Source organism: Podarcis pityusensis (assembly GCF_964106645.2).
Source record: "Podarcis pityusensis genome assembly, chromosome: 9".
In the NCBI taxonomy this organism is placed as follows: Eukaryota; Metazoa; Chordata; class Lepidosauria; order Squamata; family Lacertidae; genus Podarcis; species Podarcis pityusensis.
Window position 1 is genome coordinate 26,247,585 of NC_138034.1, and position 19,530 is coordinate 26,267,114.

At 39.7% G+C, this 19,530-nt stretch overlaps 3 protein-coding genes across 22 annotated transcripts in view; 1 reads left to right on the forward strand and 2 right to left on the reverse strand.

Moving 5' to 3' along the window:
* CFAP96 (cilia and flagella associated protein 96) overlaps nt 1-181 on the reverse strand; it is a 128,888-nt gene extending 128,707 nt beyond the window's left edge. For 14 of the 15 annotated variants that reach the window (XR_013990378.1, XR_013990379.1, XR_013990380.1 and 11 more), the window contains exon 1: nt 48-145. The gene's annotated coding sequence lies outside the window, so the exon portion shown is untranslated. Of the gene's footprint in view, nt 1-47 lie in introns of all 15 variants that reach the window. The other variant, XR_013990377.1, reaches the window with a different exon arrangement.
* UFSP2 (UFM1 specific peptidase 2) lies at nt 129-12,647 on the forward strand. Of its 5 annotated transcripts, none has more exons than XM_081020542.1 (12): nt 129-205; nt 2,219-2,297; nt 3,051-3,234; nt 3,329-3,395; nt 4,006-4,163; nt 5,192-5,384; nt 6,413-6,559; nt 7,134-7,298; nt 7,928-8,052; nt 9,732-9,808; nt 11,782-11,906; nt 12,415-12,647. In XM_081020542.1, the coding sequence occupies exons 1-12, from the start codon at nt 140-142 to the stop codon at nt 12,499-12,501; spliced, it is 1,473 nt and encodes a 490-aa protein (XP_080876668.1). In that variant the 5' UTR covers nt 129-139; the 3' UTR covers nt 12,502-12,647. The 5 variants fall into 5 exon arrangements, with proteins under 5 accessions (XP_080876668.1, XP_080876670.1, XP_080876669.1 ...); XM_081020544.1 differs by lacking the exon at nt 129-205 and adding an exon at nt 274-539; XM_081020543.1 differs by lacking the exon at nt 129-205 and adding an exon at nt 571-703.
* Nucleotides 12,648-13,040: 393 nt separating this feature from the next.
* ANKRD37 (ankyrin repeat domain 37) lies at nt 13,041-16,945 on the reverse strand. 2 transcript variants are annotated; one of them, XM_081020591.1, is made up of 5 exons: nt 16,331-16,945; nt 15,948-16,100; nt 15,385-15,476; nt 14,468-14,694; nt 13,041-13,250 (listed from the first exon to the last, which is right to left on the reverse strand). In XM_081020591.1, exons 1-5 carry the CDS (start codon nt 16,355-16,357, stop codon nt 13,246-13,248), a joined length of 504 nt encoding a protein of 167 aa, XP_080876717.1. In that variant the 5' UTR covers nt 16,358-16,945; the 3' UTR covers nt 13,041-13,245. The 2 variants fall into 2 exon arrangements, with proteins under 2 accessions (XP_080876717.1, XP_080876716.1); XM_081020590.1 differs by having other exon boundaries at nt 13,041-14,694; nt 16,331-16,944.
* Nucleotides 16,946-19,530: the final 2,585 nt, after the last annotated feature.

Sequence of the window (19,530 nt, forward strand, 5' to 3'; positions counted from 1 at the left end):
CAAATTTAAGGATACGAAATACATTTTAAAAAACTGTCGTCACCCACCTTCTTTCTTCTCTCCCTCCCTTTCCCCCCACCAAGATGGGCTACTCCGGCTCAGCAGCAGAAACTTCCTCGGCCTCCCTCTTCCATCCACAATGAGCGCCAATTTCTCCTTTGCGCAGAAGCGTCTCTTTGTTGATGCGCGGTTGCCATGGATTCGGGTAAGCACCATCATTAAATATTTCACTTCCTCGCCCCCCCCCCGCCCGCAGCTCTCGTATGGCACAACCCGAAAGGATCGCGGCGGCGGCTGCGCGGTGAGAAGGGCATGACGGGAAATGTAGTTCAAGAGCCCGGATGCCGGCGTACGCAAGCCCGTCGGTGGCTTTAAAAAACAACAACGCAGAGGGGTGTCTTTGCTTTGCCCTGGAGAGGCAGCGAGAGGGTGACGTGTCAGCTCGTTAGGGGCGTGTGCAGAGGAGTAGCTCTAACCTTGCCTCAGGTTGAGGGGGAGGAGCCATGCAGCCGCCCCTGAGCGTGCCGTTGACGGACGTGGTAAGTGACGCGGGTAACCGCCACTCTCGCCCCGCGCGAGGAAAGGGTCGCTGTGAGGGGAGAAGGAAGAGGAAGAGAGTGGGCTGGGGGACGGTCGTGATGCTGCCATGGGGCTCCTCTGCCAACAAAACAGAGGGCATAAATTTAACTCTGCCATGAAGCCGGTGGGCACTGGAGTTGCCGTGGCCAATGAGAGGAAAGACTGGGTTCCCCCTAGTTTATTAACCCCTCCATCTTCCCCACCACCAAGAATATGGAGTGAGGTGGAGGAATATAATAAGTGAACCAAGACCTGGAAGACAAAAGTTCAAATGCCTACAGCGCCATGAAGCTCACATTGGGCCAGGCACCGCCTTCCAACCTAACCTACCTCACAGGGTCGTTGTGAAGTTGAAATGAGGAACCACGACTGCCATTTTTCTTTTTTCCTCCTCAGAGGATTAGTGGGGTAGGATATAAACGTGATTGTGAAGAAAAGATCTGGCCTGTCCACACCCAATTCTGAGTTGGGGTAATACAAAAAGAACACCAGCCCTAAAATAAAATAACAATAAAAAAGAATCTTGGAGACAACCAGGTTATATTAGCCTATGCACGTGAGACGTTACAGGCAGACAAATCCAACGTGTGGATGACTTGGGACAGGCTTGCTTGGGTGGGTTGTGTAAGGCATGCTCCTGTACTAAATACCTGCTCCAGAGTCTGATTTACAATTTTTTAATTGGTCTAAGTACTAGTATGCGGGTGGCGCTGTGGTCTAAACCACTGAGCCTAGGGCTTGCCGATCGGAAGGGCGGTGGTTCGAATCCCCGCAACGGGGTGAGCTTCCATTGCTCGGTTCCAGCTCCTGCCAACCTAGCAGTTCGAAAGCACATCAAAAGGCAAGTAGATAAATAGGTACCGCTCCGGCGGGAAGGTAAATGGTGTTTCTGGTTTCACCAGAAGTGGCTTAGTTATACTGGCCACATGACTCGGAAAACCTGTCTGCGGACAAACGTCTGCTCCCTCGGCTAGTAAAGCGAGATGAGCGCCATAACCCCAGAGTCATTCATGATTGGACTTAACTGTCAGGGGTCCTTTACTTTTTACTAGGGTTGCAATAAACAGCATGTAATACATATAAGATGCAAACTTAAATAATGATCAAATTAAGCAGTTATGGATTACATGTTAATGGGAGCCAACAGAAGAGACCTGTTGTGGCTATGGCCAGCATTTGTTGCACACTTCCCGCACATAGATGCTAAATGAGCTTCCCTTAGCAGATGGGGAACTGGAGGATTTGGACGTTAATATGTAAACATGGTGCCTAGCACAATTTTCCTTGCACACATTTGCACCTTTTTTATTGAGTCTTAAGATTAACAAAATGTCAACTGGCTTTTTGTGATTGCTGTCATGGCCTTATCATGAGACTGGATCTGAGCATTCCTGAGCACTCAAATCTCAGTTAGAGTTCAGTCCTGCATCATATTTCAGTTCCATTGTGAAGTAGAGGTGTACTGTATTAGTTTTATCTTATAAATGAGATTCAGCACGTTAACAACATACAGTTTTGATGCATGGAGAGTAGAATTGAGTGTTGGGCATGGGCCACACTCCAATCACAACTTGTGAAAATTTACAACCAAAGCAGCAGCACTTCATACTAACTCAACTTTTTCTTACCCTCCAAATAGGTCATCTTAGAGACTATGGACATACTTTTTAGAATAAGAGGCGGCCTTGATCTGGCATTTCAACTTGCCACTACTGATGGTGAGTCTTCATATCAAACACTGTGTTACAATATTATTACTGAAACTAATGTAAGGAAAATATTTCATTTTAACCAGATTGGCATGGGCAATAAGTTTTTGGTGGATCTAGGCAGGAATAATTTTTAAGGATTCAGGTCCTTTAAAAATATTTTTTGAAGGATCCACATACAGTTGCAATGCTTTGTTAGCACAACAGCAGGAGTGGGTCCTTTTGCACTATAACTTTCTCTGGTTTTGCATCAGCATATAAACAATACAAAGCAGCAGAAAGTGAATGAGCCAATGTTGGTTTTATGGGCAGCATCCAAAGTTGCTTCTGTAAGACATAAACCAGAAAATCAGCACAAGCACTTGTGCCTCTAATTTGTTAAGTGGTTTGCTTGAAAAAATAGTTGAAGCTGAGTGAATCCATCCTCCTTCCCAAGTAAAGGATACCACAGAAAAGAAGGCAGAGCTTTGCATGCCAGAGGTTCCACATTCGGTCCCTGGACTATTTCCCTTTAAAAAGGTGAGATAGCAGATGATGGGAAAAACTTCTACCTGAGATACTGGAGAGTCATTACGAGTCAGACAATAATGAGGTAGATGGGCAAGTAGGCCTGAGGCAGTTTTATGCTTTCACTTTAACAAATAGTTTTGACAACTAAAGAAATTACTATTTCTTTTTGTTCCATCATCCTTCAGAATATTTAAAATGTGCAACTATCTCCCCAATTCCTTTCATCTTCTTTCTTTTCTCTGTGTGTTTTAGATTCGTCAACAAAAGAGGGACTGAAGTATGTTTTCAGTGATCTTTCAGCCAAACTGGCTTCAGATGTGCTGGTATTCAGAATCTGTCACAGCTCGGTGTATCTGTGGCCAAATAGTGGTAAAAATTCAGTTGCAACAGAGCTTACAGATGATTCTGCATGTAAGGAGATACTACGATTTATTCAGTGAGTATAGCTCAACAAAAATAAGAATGATTTTTGAGGGTTCTGATAGTATACGCATTTCTTAGTATGAGTTGATTTTATTACTGTTTTTCAGATTTGAGCAGGAAGATGATAACAAACGCAGGTTTTCAAAAAAGAAAGATAAAAAGTTACAAGAACTGGTATGTTTACCTTTCCTTGCTATGGCTTTGTAGAACTGAATGAGTGAAACCATTGTGACATTTTTATAGCCAAATCATGCATTTGGTGTAAATGCAGAAGTTTACACATTCAGATAAAATTTTAAAATTTATTAAATTTATTAAAATTTTAAAATTTATAGCCAAATCATGCATTTGGTGTAAATGCAGAAGTTTACACATTCAGATAAAATTTTAAAATCACATCTGCGATTGTTGACTTGCAGATCCTAACATGTTCCCAGTAGATCTGCCTGCAACAAAGGCATAGCAGTCCTGCTGTTTTGATATAATACTGCACTAGTAGATTGATCAGTCAACTCAACCCCCTACCCCACCTCCTTGCGAGTCTGTGGGCCAAATTGGAGGAGATGTTAGATATCTTTGTCTCTTAATTTCTTTTAAATGCAGTTACAGGGCACCTAATTTGGATTGGAACTGTGATGCTTGGAGGAGAAAGGTGTTTAACCTTTTTAACATGGTCAATTTTAAGAATGAGATTTCCCTCCACAAAAAATATTTTGTGCTTTGTTAAGGAAAACAAGGGCAGTAAACTGCACAGCTTACACATTTAAATTTTTATTATTTACAGCAGCCTATAGTAAATATAGATCTTATGCTGGAAATGACAACTTCGTTAGATCCTCTTTCTCCAATCATTGAAAAAGAGAGCAGGGGGCATCACTACATAAGCATGACCTTGCCAGTTGATGCTGTTGTCTCTGTGTCTCCAGAAGAAGTGTGGCGGAAGTAAGTGGATTATGTATAAAGGATGTGCTTGAGTTTTTCTATTGTATGATCTTTGCATATTTATCATGCGAAGGTGGATATATCTCTGCTGAATTTTATAACATCCTTAAATCTACAGTTGTAATAATTAGGGCGAAAAGAAGTGTGCTGAATTGTTATCTTGTTACTCAGAAAAGTAGATGCCCAAGAAGCAGATTGTTCAGAAAGACTGAAATACCTAAAGGTGTGCATAATATAACCCAATGTTATAACTATAGGTTATGCACTTGGAAATAAATTAAAATCTTCTGGCAGGGAATAGTTATCTTCATTGGGCTTGAGAGAAGTAGTGTTTCAGCTACACCATGATGCGAAAAGAAAAAGGCACAGTGTTGGTAAACTTTGGGTAGTGCTAGTTTATATTTATGCATACAAAATGTTATAAACCATTTAAAAGGTTTCTTCAGGCCTAAGCAAGGAAGAGATAGTACCGGTATATTGTACAATGTAATCCTGCCATGTATTGCAGTGAAGCATGCATCCTCTGTTTCCAATATATAGACTGCCATTTATATAAATATTAAACTGACTAGGTGCCAATAGGCAGGCTCGTTTTATATATGTGCCAGTGTGTCGTTATTGAATTTAAACGAGTAATCCTCAGTCTGCATTGGTTTCTTTTAGTTGATTCCTGATACGGTCTCTGTCTGCCATATCAAAAGCTGCTGATAAATCTAAAAAGGCTACAAAAAGCTGATTAGATGTAGCCTAAGTTTTTTATTAGACTCTGTAATCTAAAACATTGACCAATGTGCAAAATCCCCAATCAATTCTGTCATCTTGAGCACATGCTCCATGCCTTCTTTCACATATGCACACTCACCGGTCAATTCTCATTAACCCCAGTATTGATACAACTGTATAAAGTGTAGCAAAGCAGCTTATTAAGGGACTTTTTCTCCATCTCTTGAAGAATACACATAGTTTGAGAGTAAGAAAGTAATTCTGATTTTCTGGTGTTCTTAAATAGTTTCATCAATATCTTGCAGTGTACGAAGTCTCCTGGTGAATGCGATTCATACACAGCTAACTGATATGGAAAAGTGCATTTTGAAATATATGAGAGGAACAACTGTTGTGGTGCCTGAACAATTTCATTTCATGCTACCAGGAAAAAAACACCTTGTAACTGTCTCATATCCTACAGGCGTTTCTGATCAGCAATTGGAGACTTACAGACAGGTACCTTATGTTGAAAGATTGTTTGGATGGTGATGACTAAAACACGGCATAGTTAATAGTTTTACATTATATAGTTATTAATTAATAAAAGTAATGTATAGTTCCCTTTATTAAACTAAACTGGCCTTTAAAAAGTTATGTTAGGTTCTATGTACTGAAGTTCATTACTATCACGTGGCCTATGTCTACTGCCATACAGATTATGATGTATACTGTTTTACCGACTATGATATTTTTAAAATAGCACAAGAGTGGGGGACTGTTTTCAGCTTGAAGGTCACATCCCCCCATAGGAAACCCTCCTTGGGCTTCTTGCTGATGCTGGGTGTGTCCAGAGGCAAAAGTGAGTGGATCAAGTGGATATAACTCTGATGCTTACCTTTGTAAAATAGGCTACCTCACAGCCATGCAGAAATCAGTTTTCTTCATTCACTTTTGCTTCTCCAACTTCCATCCAGTTAAGCAAGAGGAATTATGCAGGAGACCTTCCAGCCAGGCAAAAGTCTTCAAGGAATGTATGGAGCACATGTGGTGGGAGTGTGGCCTGAGGAGAGTGGGTGTGTCTTTTCTATATACAAATTGCTCTGTGTTTGCACAGGGATTCCTTATAGTGTGTGCTGGGCACTCAGTACAAACAAAGCCAGACATTGTGATACATGTGTGTGGCTACTGCCAAAAGCTGTAGTGAAGCATTGCTCCCTCCTCTGGTAACATGCACAGAAATGAAGGATGTAATGTGATGTCATCAAATTCCAAGCTTTCCCTTTTCCTGCGCTATTTCATGGGTTGCTTTTGTGGGGTGAGAGAAAGTTGGAGCGTGGTGCTGCCACATGTTTTCCCCTCTACATATTATCCAGGCAAAGAGAAAGAAGAAATGCTAGGTTACTGGATTCTGTGTTGTCCGCACATCTCTCACACCATCTAGTTCTTCCTTCAGAGAATCTGGGTAGAGCTTAATGGCTTGAAATCTGCAAAGGCTTTTCTGTTTCCTATGGATACACATTCTCTCATTTTTACCTTGCTTTTAGGAATTACATAGAAGGTTTAATCTACCGTTTGACAGACCTTATTTCCGAAGGGCTAATGCCTATCATTTTCCAGATGAACCATTCAAAGATGGATATCTCAGGAACCCACATGTACATCTCAATCCACCTGGTATAGAGTCTGGGATGGTGAGTTTCATTTGTACTTGCTCTCATCTAATGGCCCAATAAGGAAACAGGTACATATGCTGACTGCATTGCAAGAGAACTGGGAGCCTCTTCTTGGGAATTTCAGTTAACATTTTGACATTGATGGTTCTTCCTAGTGCATGCATATTTAGCGGTATCCTAGTTCCAGTCCCCTAATTTGCAAACAAATTCACTGTCTTCTACTGGGAAATATACTGGCAGTATTGAAAGGAGAGGGGAGACAGCACAGAACACACGATGGGACTAGCTGCTCTTAGCTCTCCCCAGACTTCTTTCCCAATGGCAGTTCCACATAGTCATTAAACATTTTATGACAAATTATGAAGAATTACTACCTGATTCTGCTTGCTTTCCTGTTGGCTCTCCATCCTTTCCCCCCTTTAGTAGCATATTGTTGTTGGTTTTTACGGCCCCCAGAAATCTGTAATAAAAATACTTTTAATAAAATTAGTAATAGCAGTAATAAAAATACCAATTTGAAATACAAAATTACTATCATAATATTCTGAACCTGACTTGCAGGATTACAATGTGCTTTTTCTTTCCTACCCAGGTGTATGTGGTATATGGCACATATAGTTACCATCATTACATGCAGGATCGTATTGATGATAATGGCTGGGGCTGTGCCTATCGGTCTCTACAGACTATATGCTCATGGTTCAGGCATCAGGGATACATGGACCGATCAATACCAACACACAAGGAAATCCAACAGGTACTGAAGACTTCCAGGTTTGGGTTCCTTGAAAAACAACAGCTCCCAGTGGAATTGTATGTTTGGAATAGCCCACCTACACTTACCAGACTATATGCAGTTTGACATTTCTGAAGCTTGCATTTTGAATGATTGGGTGCTCCGCTTTATGTTTGTGCCCCATCACTGCAGCACTGAACGGGCAAACCTGTGTCTGCATTCCACTTTAGATTAGAAATGGACACTTACGTGATAAAAGGCTCCTGCATACACCATGTTGGGCAGAAGGATCCTAGTCTAGCCTAAAATTATAGTTATATACATTTTCTATTTTGATATTTATCATATACTGGCTAAAAGCAAACTTTATTATGGCAGGGACAGTTTTGGCGTCAGATGTAGCATCTTAAGTCAATTTTAGCCTAAGAAGCTTTTCCACAGCACACCTTATGTTAATAAAATTGCATATCAATTGTGATGAATAATTATTTAATTTTGTAAAGATATTTTCCCCTCTTTACCCCGTTTCTAATAAACCAGATTTAAAATAGTAGTAGACAGGTAAATATTATTATTATTACTATTTATTACTACAGTTATGGTACAAATGACTTGTTACTTTTGTATTTTCGTTTGTGGTGGTTACAAAGGCTCTAGTTGATGTTGGAGACAAGCAACCAGGATTTGTTGGATCACGCCAATGGATTGGTTCTATCGAAGTGCAGCTTGTACTGAACCAACTCCTAGGCATAACTTCAAAAATACTCTTTGTCAGGTAAGAATGCTCATGGGGAAAACTGAGGAAGGGCTGCAGCTCAGTGGCAGAACACATGATTTGCATGCAAAATGTTCCAGCTTTAATCCCCAGCATCTCTAGGTAAAGCTGGGAATTAACTGCTTCTTGAAACCCTGAAGAGCTGCTACCAGTAAGTGTAAACAATACTGAACTAGATGGATCAATGGTCTGACTCAGTGTATGGTAGCTTCCTCTGTTCCTAATTTCTAACAAAACCAAGATGGCTCAGGAATCGGGTGAAGAAACAAGTGCCTCAGAGGATGAGCCACAATACCAAAGCACAAATCATAGAATACACCATTAAATGACAGATAAGGCACCAGATTCCATGTTAACAAAAAGAAGCACAGTCAGCACCTGAGTGGATAGCGATGGGATATTTTGTCATTTAGTGACCATTATGTTCATTATCAAGAGACTGTAAAAATATATTGATTCTGGATTGTTTTGTTTATGGTGGTTGTCAGAGGTGAGTTGTAAGAGCTAGCGGAGATAAGAGTCCGGGAATCCAGCCATATTTACAAGATTTATTGCTTCTTTCATGCTATTTACAATCAGCTTTGAAAGTCCGTTCCGATCATGGCAAGTCAGTTGCCTCAACTAAAGTTGCTTTCGGTTTCCCCCAGCATAACCACCTCCTAAGCCCAACCCCTCTCCTTCCTCTCTTACGAGAGTGGCTTGGCACCGGAAGTGCCTCCCCCCTCTCAGATTCATTGCCTCCTGACAGCCTTTCGTCACCTTCCTCGTCCGAGGAAGAACAGCTACTAATTAATGGAGGTTTGTCTCGATACGTTCCCATTCTCTCCCCCTTCTCTGCCTCCCATTCCCTGACAGTGGTCAACTCTAAAATGGAATTAAAGACAGGACATTTTATTCAATAGTAATTTCATTCTAGACCAAACACAACATTTTTACCATTGATATAATACTATAACCTTTGTAAAATTGATTTCAGTTTCTAGGTAAAAAAATATCCTAATGTTATTTTCTGTCACTGTTAGAAGCAGCATACAGTTTGCTTTAGATTTTTATTATTGGGACTGACAGACATACCAGCAGTGATGTTTTTATAGCAGTTGTAGAGCACCTTGGAGATTTCCCTTTAATGTGTAGTCTATGTGCTGTTTTAAGTGATTGCAAAGAGAAAAACCAAACTATATAAGTTCCTAACTTGTGTTATGAAGAGTGCAGCTTAATACACTGACCTGTATGCTGTATTGTTTCGTGAAGAATATATTGAAAAAAGATAAAGCTTGGTAACTATTTGTCATAGGTGGCACTGCCAATATCATTCCTTCCAATATTTCTCTAATGAAAATAGGAAAGTCCAGTATACCATTCATCTGCTGAAGTACTTAAAATGAGGTGTGTTTTTTCAACTGAGAATGCTGCAACTGACACATTGCCAGTAGTTCTGACTACGATGTTTTCAGGGGAATCCATTGCAACACACCTTAATCCATTGCAACACACATGCTCAAAAACACAGGTCAGGGGGGAGGCAGAGGGGGCTCAGTCTTTTCTGACGTTACTGTTTTTAGCAGGCTATGGTGTGCATGATTGTGATGAATATAATAGATTGGAACTTGTGGCTTTCATGAACCCCCCATCCCCAATTTAAGCACTAGCTGAAAACGATGACAACTTTTTTCTTCTAGCCAAGGGTCTGAGCTGGCTTCTCAGGGAAGAGAACTTGCTAATCATTTCAAGACTGAGGGAACACCAGTGATGATTGGTAAGATTTTAAATACCACCCAATCCACATTATCCCAACTTTTCTATTCTAAATATGCTACTGACCCTTTAAAAGCAGTGTGTTGGCTTTGGAGATTCTGGTTACTTTCTTAACTCCTGTCATGGGACTGTGCTACTTTAGCACACAGATAAGGGATTGCTTGTTAAATGTTTGAATGTTCTGCAACTATTTTTCCTGGGAGAAAATAGCACATCCAGGAAAAGCTGCTTCTACCAACATTTTCCTTTTTATAAATGGACACCTTTCAGTCATGTGATCCTCTATTTGCATTTTGAGGTAATGCAGTCTTGGGAATTGCTGTATCATGTGAGAATTTGGAACACATGGCTCAGAATGTTAAGCTATGTCTGTGGCAACTTTTTTTCACTACTGACATGTTGAGTCTATTAGTTCAATGTTCCATTTCCAAAGAACATCTAAGCTATTCCTGAGATATGTTTTTGCTGGTCCTTACTAAGAAATCTATTATTCAAAATAATGACCTTAACTTAGAAACTGAAAAAGGCTATTCTTTCCCCAATTGTTTTTAAAGTCTGCAGGATATACTTAATGATTTCCAATCTGGGAAGCTATAAATTGAGTAACTTCTTTTAGACTGCAGTCCTATCCTATGCACACTTTTCTGGGAGTGGACACAACTGGACATCCTTCTGAGTAAACAAACATAGGAATGCAGTGTTTAAAAGCAGAGCTTGTCAGGAATCTTTAACAAAAACCTCTGTCACCACATGATTGTGAATCATGGTCTTTCTTTTGTTTATCTTGCTTTTTAGATAGCTTTGAAGTGGCTTAACAGCAGTAAAGAAACATCTGGCCTGTGATTTATTTTTATTTTTTATCCCGTGTGTGGTTCCTTAATGAAAAAAGATCTTCTGGAGTCTTAAGCAAGATAAGAGTCCCTGTATAGCTGTAGGTGACCTTCATCCACTAGTTGTTTCTGTCCCATCTTACTTTGGAAAGTAAGTCTAATTAAGTCCCACCTTAAGAAATAAGATGGGCTTAATTAAACTTACTTTCCAAGTGACCTTGTAATTATCCATACAATTTGAATGTCTTCCTTGCCATGTTTTCACAAATGACACTTTTGGCAAAGATGTACTGCACCCAGGCATGCTTTCAGAGGATTTCCACATCAGCTGCCAAAGGTGTCGCCTGTAATTTTAGACATTCTATTCAGTTTCCAAGGTCCAAGTCTGTAGAAGAGGGAGTGGGAGCAAAATGATTCAGTTCTCTCTGCTCCAATTTGAACATCACAAGAGTGGTGCTCTTCACGTGGTGGAACAACACAACTTCCATTCCCATTAATGGGATAACACAACTTATGAGCTGGATAGTGTACATCAACATCCAATAAGATAAAGGACCTACTTTTACAGTTTTATGCTTTAGCCTATGCTTGCCCACTTGATGTGCTCTTATGTCAGCCTCCAGAGACAGAAAATGCAGTGTTCACTTGTTCATTTTTTCATCTCTTCAGCACATAGTTCTCAACTTGCTGTTGACACTGTTTTATGCAGATGTTTCATACTGTTTGGGCATATATTTTTTTAGACTTCCTAACCTCTAGAAAAGACTTTTTTTTTTTTTAAAGGATCATACATGATGTTTTCTTATCAGTTGTTTTGATTGAAAACAAAACAGAGTGCAATTCTAAATATACTTACTAAGGAGTAAGCCCCATTGAACACAGTTGGAATTCCTTCTCAGTTAACTCATTTTATTTTCAGTCCTGTGCATGTTTATCTATAATAGCTTATTTCTTGCACAAGTCCATTTTGGCTACCATGCACTTCCACGAAAGGCTTTTAGAATTGACTTTTAGATGTTCAGAAATGAAAATTTCCTTCTTGACTTCAGAGGATCATTTAAAAGTATGATTAGCAAATGATAATTTTGTCTTTGAATGTACTGTCTTACCTCTCCATCTTCTTTCTCTCCTCTTCTCTATTCAGGTGGTGGAGTCTTGGCTCACACAATATTAGGAGTAGCATGGAATGAGATCACAGGGCACATAAGATTTCTGATCCTGGACCCACATTATACCGGAGCAGAGGATCTGCATATTATATTAGAAAAGGTGAGACTCTGCCTTCACATTCCAACTGCATATGTTAATACTGAAAGGAAACATTTTGTGACATGTTTTTAAAAGTCTGTGATTCACTTCTCTATCATTAACCATGACTTTTTGCTTCATCTTTACCTGACAAATGGTGATGTAACTGTATCTTGTTTGGAAACAAGCTATCTTCAAACCATTGTTTATGAAGCTGGTTTGTTGCAATAAGCCATGCTTATGATTAATTACAATTTAGGCTTCAGACATAATTTTAAACAATAGTTAATCAAAAGTGGGTGCAAAAGTTTCCAATCTGGCCATGATGGGGAGAGAAGAGGAATTGCAAGCCAAGGTTTCCTGCTGCACATTCCCAACAGAGCTGAATAAACCAAGAAGTGTTTTGTTATCCTTTGTGTGTATGAATTAGTAGAACAAAGCTTCTGACATTCATCTCAATTTTACTAAAATGCCAGCTATTTTATTAGAAGCAACAGACTTAACAGTGTAATGTTTTTCTTCTATACAGGGCTGGTGTGGATGGAAGGGTCCAGATTTCTGGAACAAAGATGCTTATTATAACCTGTGTCTTCCTCAACGACCAAAAACTATTTAAATGGCTATTTAGATGATCATGGTGAACTACCAGAAGTTCAGTAAATACATATAGGTACACAAACACACTTAAGCAGTGATTATTTATTTTACCTTAACATAGTATTATGTTGCTCACCACCTGTTAAAATAAAAATGCTAATCCAATATATTAGAGTCCAAATAATGAGGGGGGGGGGTTCAAAAAAAATCTGATTATTAAACATTGTTATTTCCTAATAGCTGGCTTTTCTGCATTTATAATCTGATCCTAACAGTGCAATCCTATACATATCTGTTCAGAGTCACTGCTCAACAAAATCATGTACATTTTAATCCTCTGTTTGAACACTGGTTAAAGGTATTTGTAAAGTGGATCTTGGGACCTCATAACAATGCTAATTTTAAATATACCATATTTGTTCCTCTGCACTCCTTGAGTGTGTTTGTGTGTATATATGTGGAGCATTTGTTGTGGAAGGAACAAAATACCAATCACAAAATCAGTGCTAGATGTCACATAGTTACTTGGGGCATAGATGGTAGAAAGAGAGGGCACAATTTATACATATATATATTTTATTGTGTGAATACAGGAATTAATATTTTTTAAAATCTTCTTCAAGAAGCAACCCATTCTCCTTCTTAGAAGGCACTGTTCAAAATATTTGGTTTTGAGATGCAGACTTATTTCTTTGTAAAGTTCTTAGTGTTCACACATCTTCTTGCAGTAATTGGCTTTCATGTGACATCGAAGACTTCATCTTTATTCTATTTAAATGCAAAGAGAAGATTTGTATTTCATATATAAATCGTGCATCTGAATTAAGCATTTGCTAACCTATACATAGCACTCCGTTTCAGCTTGGCATATCTCAGTCTTAGAAATCAGTTTTGTGGGAGGTAGTTGCTTATTCCCACTGCCTTTGGCAGCGTAGATGCTCTCCCCCCACCCCTTGCATACAGATTCACCATGACAGGGTTGTTACAGCTTTCTTTTCTGTTTAGAACATTTTGTGTCAGTTTTCCAACATAATGACCATAGAGAATTTTTAAATTAAAAAAAATCCCTTCAGAACTTTAACAAAACAAAAAAAAAGCAATACCTGAACACACAGAACAAATCATCCAATTAAAATGAGTGGAGATGACCAGGTATACAGTACCAGCATAAGAGCGCAATAATATGGCTATGAACTGTAAACATTTTTTTAAATTGTTTGGGGCTGTGTTCTCAAAATGTCAAGAGAGGCTGCGGTAGCCTTTAAAAGAGAGTTGAGAAGGCCTAGGCAGATACGTGAAATACCTGTTACCTGTCCTGGAAGGAGCCCTTCTCCTTAATTCTAAGTGCATATTGCTGTGTGGTGAGGAAATGACACTCAGTATATAATGTTATATAAGTGTGCAATCTGTATTCCTCACATTGGAGGAGGTAATATTAAATGGGTGCTGTTTAAGGAGGACGGATAGGGTTCCTAGACTGGGACAGTAATACTAAACACTCTTACTAGGAATTTCCACTAAAATCGAGTGGGCTTGCTTCTGAGTAAGCCTGTTCAGGATTAGGTTGCATAACTAACAGTATCTGAAATATATTTTGTACTTGCACTACTGTGATTGAAGTGTCCTAGGGCAGGGGTGGGTGAGAAACCTTGGGCTCAGGGGTCAAATGTGGCTTTCCAGGCCTTCCTGTCTGGTCCTGGGGCTCTCTCCAGGCCACACATCACACCAGCTGTGCTTCATCTCCACCCCCCACTTGAGTGGTTTTGCATGGCTGGAACATGCCCTTGAATTCTGGTTTCTTGCTTGCCAGGTTAGGTGGGTGTGGGTGTGGGTGTGTAAGCTAGCCTACTATACAAATGAATATGTCAATTTTCACTGTGCCTGTTTGATACATCTTTTATCAGATAGAAGTTGCGTCAGATAAAACATTGTGCTTTGAAGAAGCTGCCTTGTATCTGTTGTCTAGTGAAAGCTAAATGCCATACCATTTGATCTCCTCCTCTTCTCGCTTATGGATCTCTTGCTTTCATATGCTCGTTTCTGTCTTGCCTCTGTGTCTTTAAGCAAGCTGTCATCATGCAGAGAGTAACTAAGCTGTGTTATTGCTCTCCTGTTTTGAATGTGTTTCATTTTCCTGAGGAACTGTGCACAGTCCAAAAATCCAAAAGCCCATGCAAGGTCTTCTGCTGTTTCACCATTCTTATTGCACAAGCTAGGAAAAGAGAATTAAAACAAAATAAATACATTTGACTGAATGATTATTATTATTATTGATAAAGTAATGCGAAATAACAAGCGTTAAGTGACCTATTATGAATTTTAAAAACACTTTTAACGGTGCAATTCCGTAAATACCCAAAAGTGGGTCTCAATGAGTTTAGTTGGGAATCCTGTGCATTGTTTTGGGGGAGTAAATTACATTGAATCCAATAGGACCTACTTCTGGCTAAATGTGTAAGATAGAGCTACATGGCTCTGATCTAACTAAAGGTCATGATTGTTATGTTGAAATCAACATGACAATTTAGGCATAGCTAATTTTAAGCCCCCTTGATTTCAATAAGACTTAAGTATATCTAACTAAAGTATATTTGGACCTAAAGTTCCATCCTTTACCAAACTTGCCTCAAAGGCCATTGTAAAAGTTGTATGCAAGTGATTATTCATAAATTAAACTGCAATTCGAACTTGTACAGCATATTTTAATTAATCAAAATAATTCCACTGTAATAATTCCCCTCTCCTTGCATTGTTTCCCAAAACTAAAGAGATCAGTTATATTTTTGTTGTTGTTGCTAACTTTAGGATTCATATTCAAATCTCCATTCACATTTCCTCAATATAAACGCCATAGCTTTGTTTGGATACATTATGTGATTAGTAATTGAATTTGTACACTTACTCAATGTCAGCATGACTGGCAACCAGCAAAGTGAGACACTCCAAACTCCCAACTTTAGCTGCCTTGTGAATTGGAGCTTCCCCAATCCAGTCCTGAATAAACAGAGGTTTCCTTTTGTAAGCACAGCCGTACATAATGGTGTAATCAGTTACTATAAAAGTGGTGGGGATCTCTAGCGTAGTGCTGTACTACTTAAAATTGCCACAATCTCCAATCCAAAAATCCTTATCTTTAAGGGCACAATTCACAAACCAAGACCAACTCCTGCAACAGAATTAGACGTACAGCCCACAGTTCTCTGGATTGGACCCCACTGGGAAAATATGTGCATTGTAACCAAACTTACTCTCTCCCCAAATAGTGATTTTTTACATTTTGCTACACAATGGCACCTAGTATATGCTAAACCGAAGTACTATCAAAACTATTCTAGCATATCTAGCTTTGCATCAACCTTGTTCGTAGTGTTAAGTGTTACATTAGAATGGACAGCTATTGTTTAAGAGGATGAGGTCTGTTGGAACCGGACTGCCTTCCTGAAAAATAGAAAACATAACTTATACCTGTTGGTTCAGATTGGCTCCTGTCAGCTGTTGCCAAAGTAGGAAGAAAGCATGTCCTCCACAAGCAGCCAGATGAGCTGGGGACTGACAAAATCCATCAGCAGCTAAATTCACTTCAGTCCCAGCTTCCAGAAGGTGGCTCTGCCCATCAGCCTACAAGTCAGATAAATGTTTGAAACATTTATTGTTCCTAGGTGTGATTTACCACCCCCTCAGTAGCAAAAACCAAGGTTCCCAATAAATTATGATGAAAATGATGAAGCATTTGCTGCATTGTAGAAGTGTGACTTCTCATTGATCTTAAATGTCTGTGAGTTTAACCGGCAATGTTAACATCTAGAAATCTAAAAACACATTAAAAACAAAGGCTTTCCAAGCATTACCTCTGTGTTGCAATCCAACAGTAACATTATTTCTTCTTGCCTTCCTCCAGTATACTTGCGGCAAAAGTTGTGGTTGGATTGGTTGACTTCCAGCACAGCTTTACTCTATCCAGTGAATCTAACCCAAGACTGGCAGTGCCAGCTAAAGAACAGAGAGACACTCTGGCTGCAATCCCGCCCTCTCTGCCGGGAGCTGTCTTTTGCACGTACACAAACAAGAGCACATGCAACTCGACCCGCCTTGCTGTGTCCTGATTGGCTCCTGCTGTTGCTTTCCACATGCATCCTGTGTTTGCTATGCTTATGAGATGGGAGGCAACAGGAAAGACTTATGGCAGGTGGGGCAGCCATGGAGCACAGTACAGCTAGACACGTATCACACACCCACACACTGAGCCACCCGCAGTCTGCCCCCCTCCCCTTGCAGCATCCTCCAGAGAAGAAGGCAGGAAGCAAAACAATCCCTCTGTAATAAGTATTGACATTTCCTTCTGAAGTGGGTCTTGGATAAAATACATTGGAGATACTTAAGCAAAGAAATAAGGCCAGAAACCAGAAAAGATAATGCTGCAAAGCATTAAAACAGTCAACTACCGGTACCCATAAAGGCACTAAAAAAAAAAAAAAAGCAACACCATAATCGCTTACCTGGATATAGGGAAGGAGGTAGCCAGCTGAGCCTCTCTTAGCGAGGTGCTTCAACAGAGTGGATGCTATCACAAAGAAGGCTGGGTGTCACTGCTCACAAAAGCTCGGAATGAAGGGGCATCCATAGCAGCTCCTCTCTTATTTAAGGTATGAGAAAGCCTATGGGGGAGTGCTTCTTCAGATATCCTGGACCCAGATCATTTCAGCCTTCATAGCTCAATGTTATAGACATGTTTCTTTAAAGAGCGTTCAGTGGGGCTTAGCATTTATTAGCAAGTGTGTTTAGGATTGCAGCCTTAAAGGTTAAAGACTAATACTGAATTGGACTCAGGACCTCATGGTAATCAGTTTGAGAGCTGGGAGTTATACCTGCTAGAACCAGTTAGCCAAGGATAAAGCTATGCTGGGCAGCCTAATGGGAATCTTAAGTTCTATAATCAGCCACAGGCTCTATATTTAAATGCCTTTAAACTGCAGCCTGTTTCTATAAGATGTGAAGCAAGAAGTCTTACAATGTGATTGGTCATGAAAACACTTGAAGCAAATAATTCCATATGGAGCAGATACTAAAGTGTAAAAGTGGTTCACTACTTCAGCGCTGGTGTCTCAAATATTTGAGAGGATCTAGGCGGAAGTAGTGAGCAAGAAAATAATTTGGACTGATATTTGTCCATGTTCTAGTAAAATAATGATTAAAAACTAATTGCTTCATATATGTTATCTCTAGTAATCCTTACAACAGCCCGGTGACGTAGCTGAGTGCTGTTATTTAGGAGACAAATAAATAGTGGCTTGCCTAAGGCTGCAAACTGGTTAATGGCTAAGAACCAAACTATAGATGTGGCTAAGATCAGTAAACAGGAACTTAGTCGGCTGAGAAGCTGGGGTTTTCTTCACCCCCATCATTTTCCTGGTTTTAAATTACTGCTTCCTCAAGTTGCTATTTGTGTCCCATGTGGGGAAATGCATACATAAGTTCATTCTGAATTAGTAAAGGGGGGGGGGGGGGCTTCCTGACCCCCAGAGACAGTTAATGGTTGCCAAGCACAGGATCTTTCATCCACGCAAGCCAACTCATTAGGTTGGGATAACAGCTGCTCTTGCTACCCTTTGTGTTTCTTATGCCGGACTTGGCCTAAGTATATTATTACATATGTCCATACAAGTAAACAATAGAACTGGAAACATCTAGAACCATATAAATGGAAACCATATTGCTTAATGTTCAGTTTATAAATAGTATCTATGCATAGCAATGGTGGTTACAAATAGAAACCAAAGAACTTGAGTTATTTCTCAGAAACCTCTAGATACTATTGACAGTTTACAGTTCACAGTAATCCATCTAGCACACTGTACTGACTTAAAGGCAATAGACGGCATAAAGAGTTTATTAAGAAAAGGGAGTTAAGCAAAGAAATATCTAACAATTAGCAACTAAGATAGTAAACGGAGATTATTCTTACATCACAATCCCTCACATTTTATTATGGGTGTGTATGCCAATCTCCTGCAGGGACCACTGTAGTATATTCAACACACTAAGTTAGGAGAATACATTCAGGTAGACTGCCCACAGGACTTAGTTTTTTAAATTTATAAAAGCTTATCTGGCCTATGATAAAAACTAATTCTAAACCTAGCAAATACATTCACTAAAGTTGTTTGTTTTCAGAAATATTTCCTGCCCCATGCACACATGCAGTATCTTCGTTTGACGGCTTCTTGATGAAACAGAATCAAGAGCTAATTCAGTCTGGTTTCAATCCTGATTTTTCGACAGAATTGTTAAGATGCTACATAATGAAGCAAGAAGAAAGCTTTGAATCTTGCTTCTCCTCTTGTCTGGGTCTTGTGTAATTGGGAAGATGTGTGCATCTCCCCCCTGCCAATTTACAGAAGAGCTAGAAATGTAAGAGAGAACAATTTACACTTTGTCACTGCCACTGTGGTGACAAAGTGTGAATTTAGCAGTGCTATATTTAGTGAGATTGTCCATGTAATGTTTAAAAGTATAAGACTGTGATGTGCCTTTGGCTACTGCTATTCTAAAGAGAATCTAATTCATTATTGCTAGCAATAGTCACCCCCCTCCCTTTATGGGCATAATTCATTCATCACAGAAACCAGCAGTGAGTCCTAAATATTTTAGCACATATCTGTAACTCAGGTTTCCCAGCACCTGACACACTCTACCTTTTATGAGTAGATAGCGCTTTCCTGTAAAACACTATAGTTGTAATTTTAAACTAGAAATCTTAACAGTCACAGACATGGGAGGATGCAGTTTGCATACCGCTGCTTTTCCTCTCAAATTGACTGTCTTGCAGGGAGTCACTGCAGCGTCCCGCCTAGACAGGAACGACAGAATTAAAACATCAAATTTGTGCACCTCCCTCCGGAGATACAATTTGAGGCCACAAGCGCAGCAACATAACAGAATAAAATTACGTAAGTAATAACAAAACTCCCGCAGTCAAAGCCATGCAGTGAAATGCTTCAGGAAAGCTGATACTGTGAGCAAACCATAAGGCATATATATCAATTGGAAT

What these genes read in the sequence shown, in the direction of transcription:
- UFSP2 (XM_081020542.1), top strand. Translation starts at nt 140, where the DNA reads ATGAGCGCCAATTTCTCCTTTGCGCAGAAGCGTCTCTTTGTTGATGCG. An exon ending in CCAGAAGAAGTGTGGCGGAA is followed by an intron (nt 4,164 to 5,191) that starts GTAAGTGGATTA and finishes AATATCTTGCAG; the next exon opens with TGTACGAAGTCTCCTGGTGA. An exon ending in CTGGTATAGAGTCTGGGATG is followed by an intron (nt 6,560 to 7,133) that starts GTGAGTTTCATT and finishes TTTCCTACCCAG; the next exon opens with GTGTATGTGGTATATGGCAC.
- ANKRD37 (XM_081020590.1), bottom strand. Translation starts at nt 16,357, where the DNA reads ATGTTACTGTTGGATTGCAACACAGAG. An exon ending in TGTTGGATTGCAACACAGAG is followed by an intron (nt 16,101 to 16,330) that starts GTAATGCTTGGA and finishes TCTGACTTGTAG; the next exon opens with GCTGATGGGCAGAGCCACCT. An exon ending in GAGCCAATCTGAACCAACAG is followed by an intron (nt 15,477 to 15,947) that starts GTATAAGTTATG and finishes CTGTTTATTCAG; the next exon opens with GACTGGATTGGGGAAGCTCC.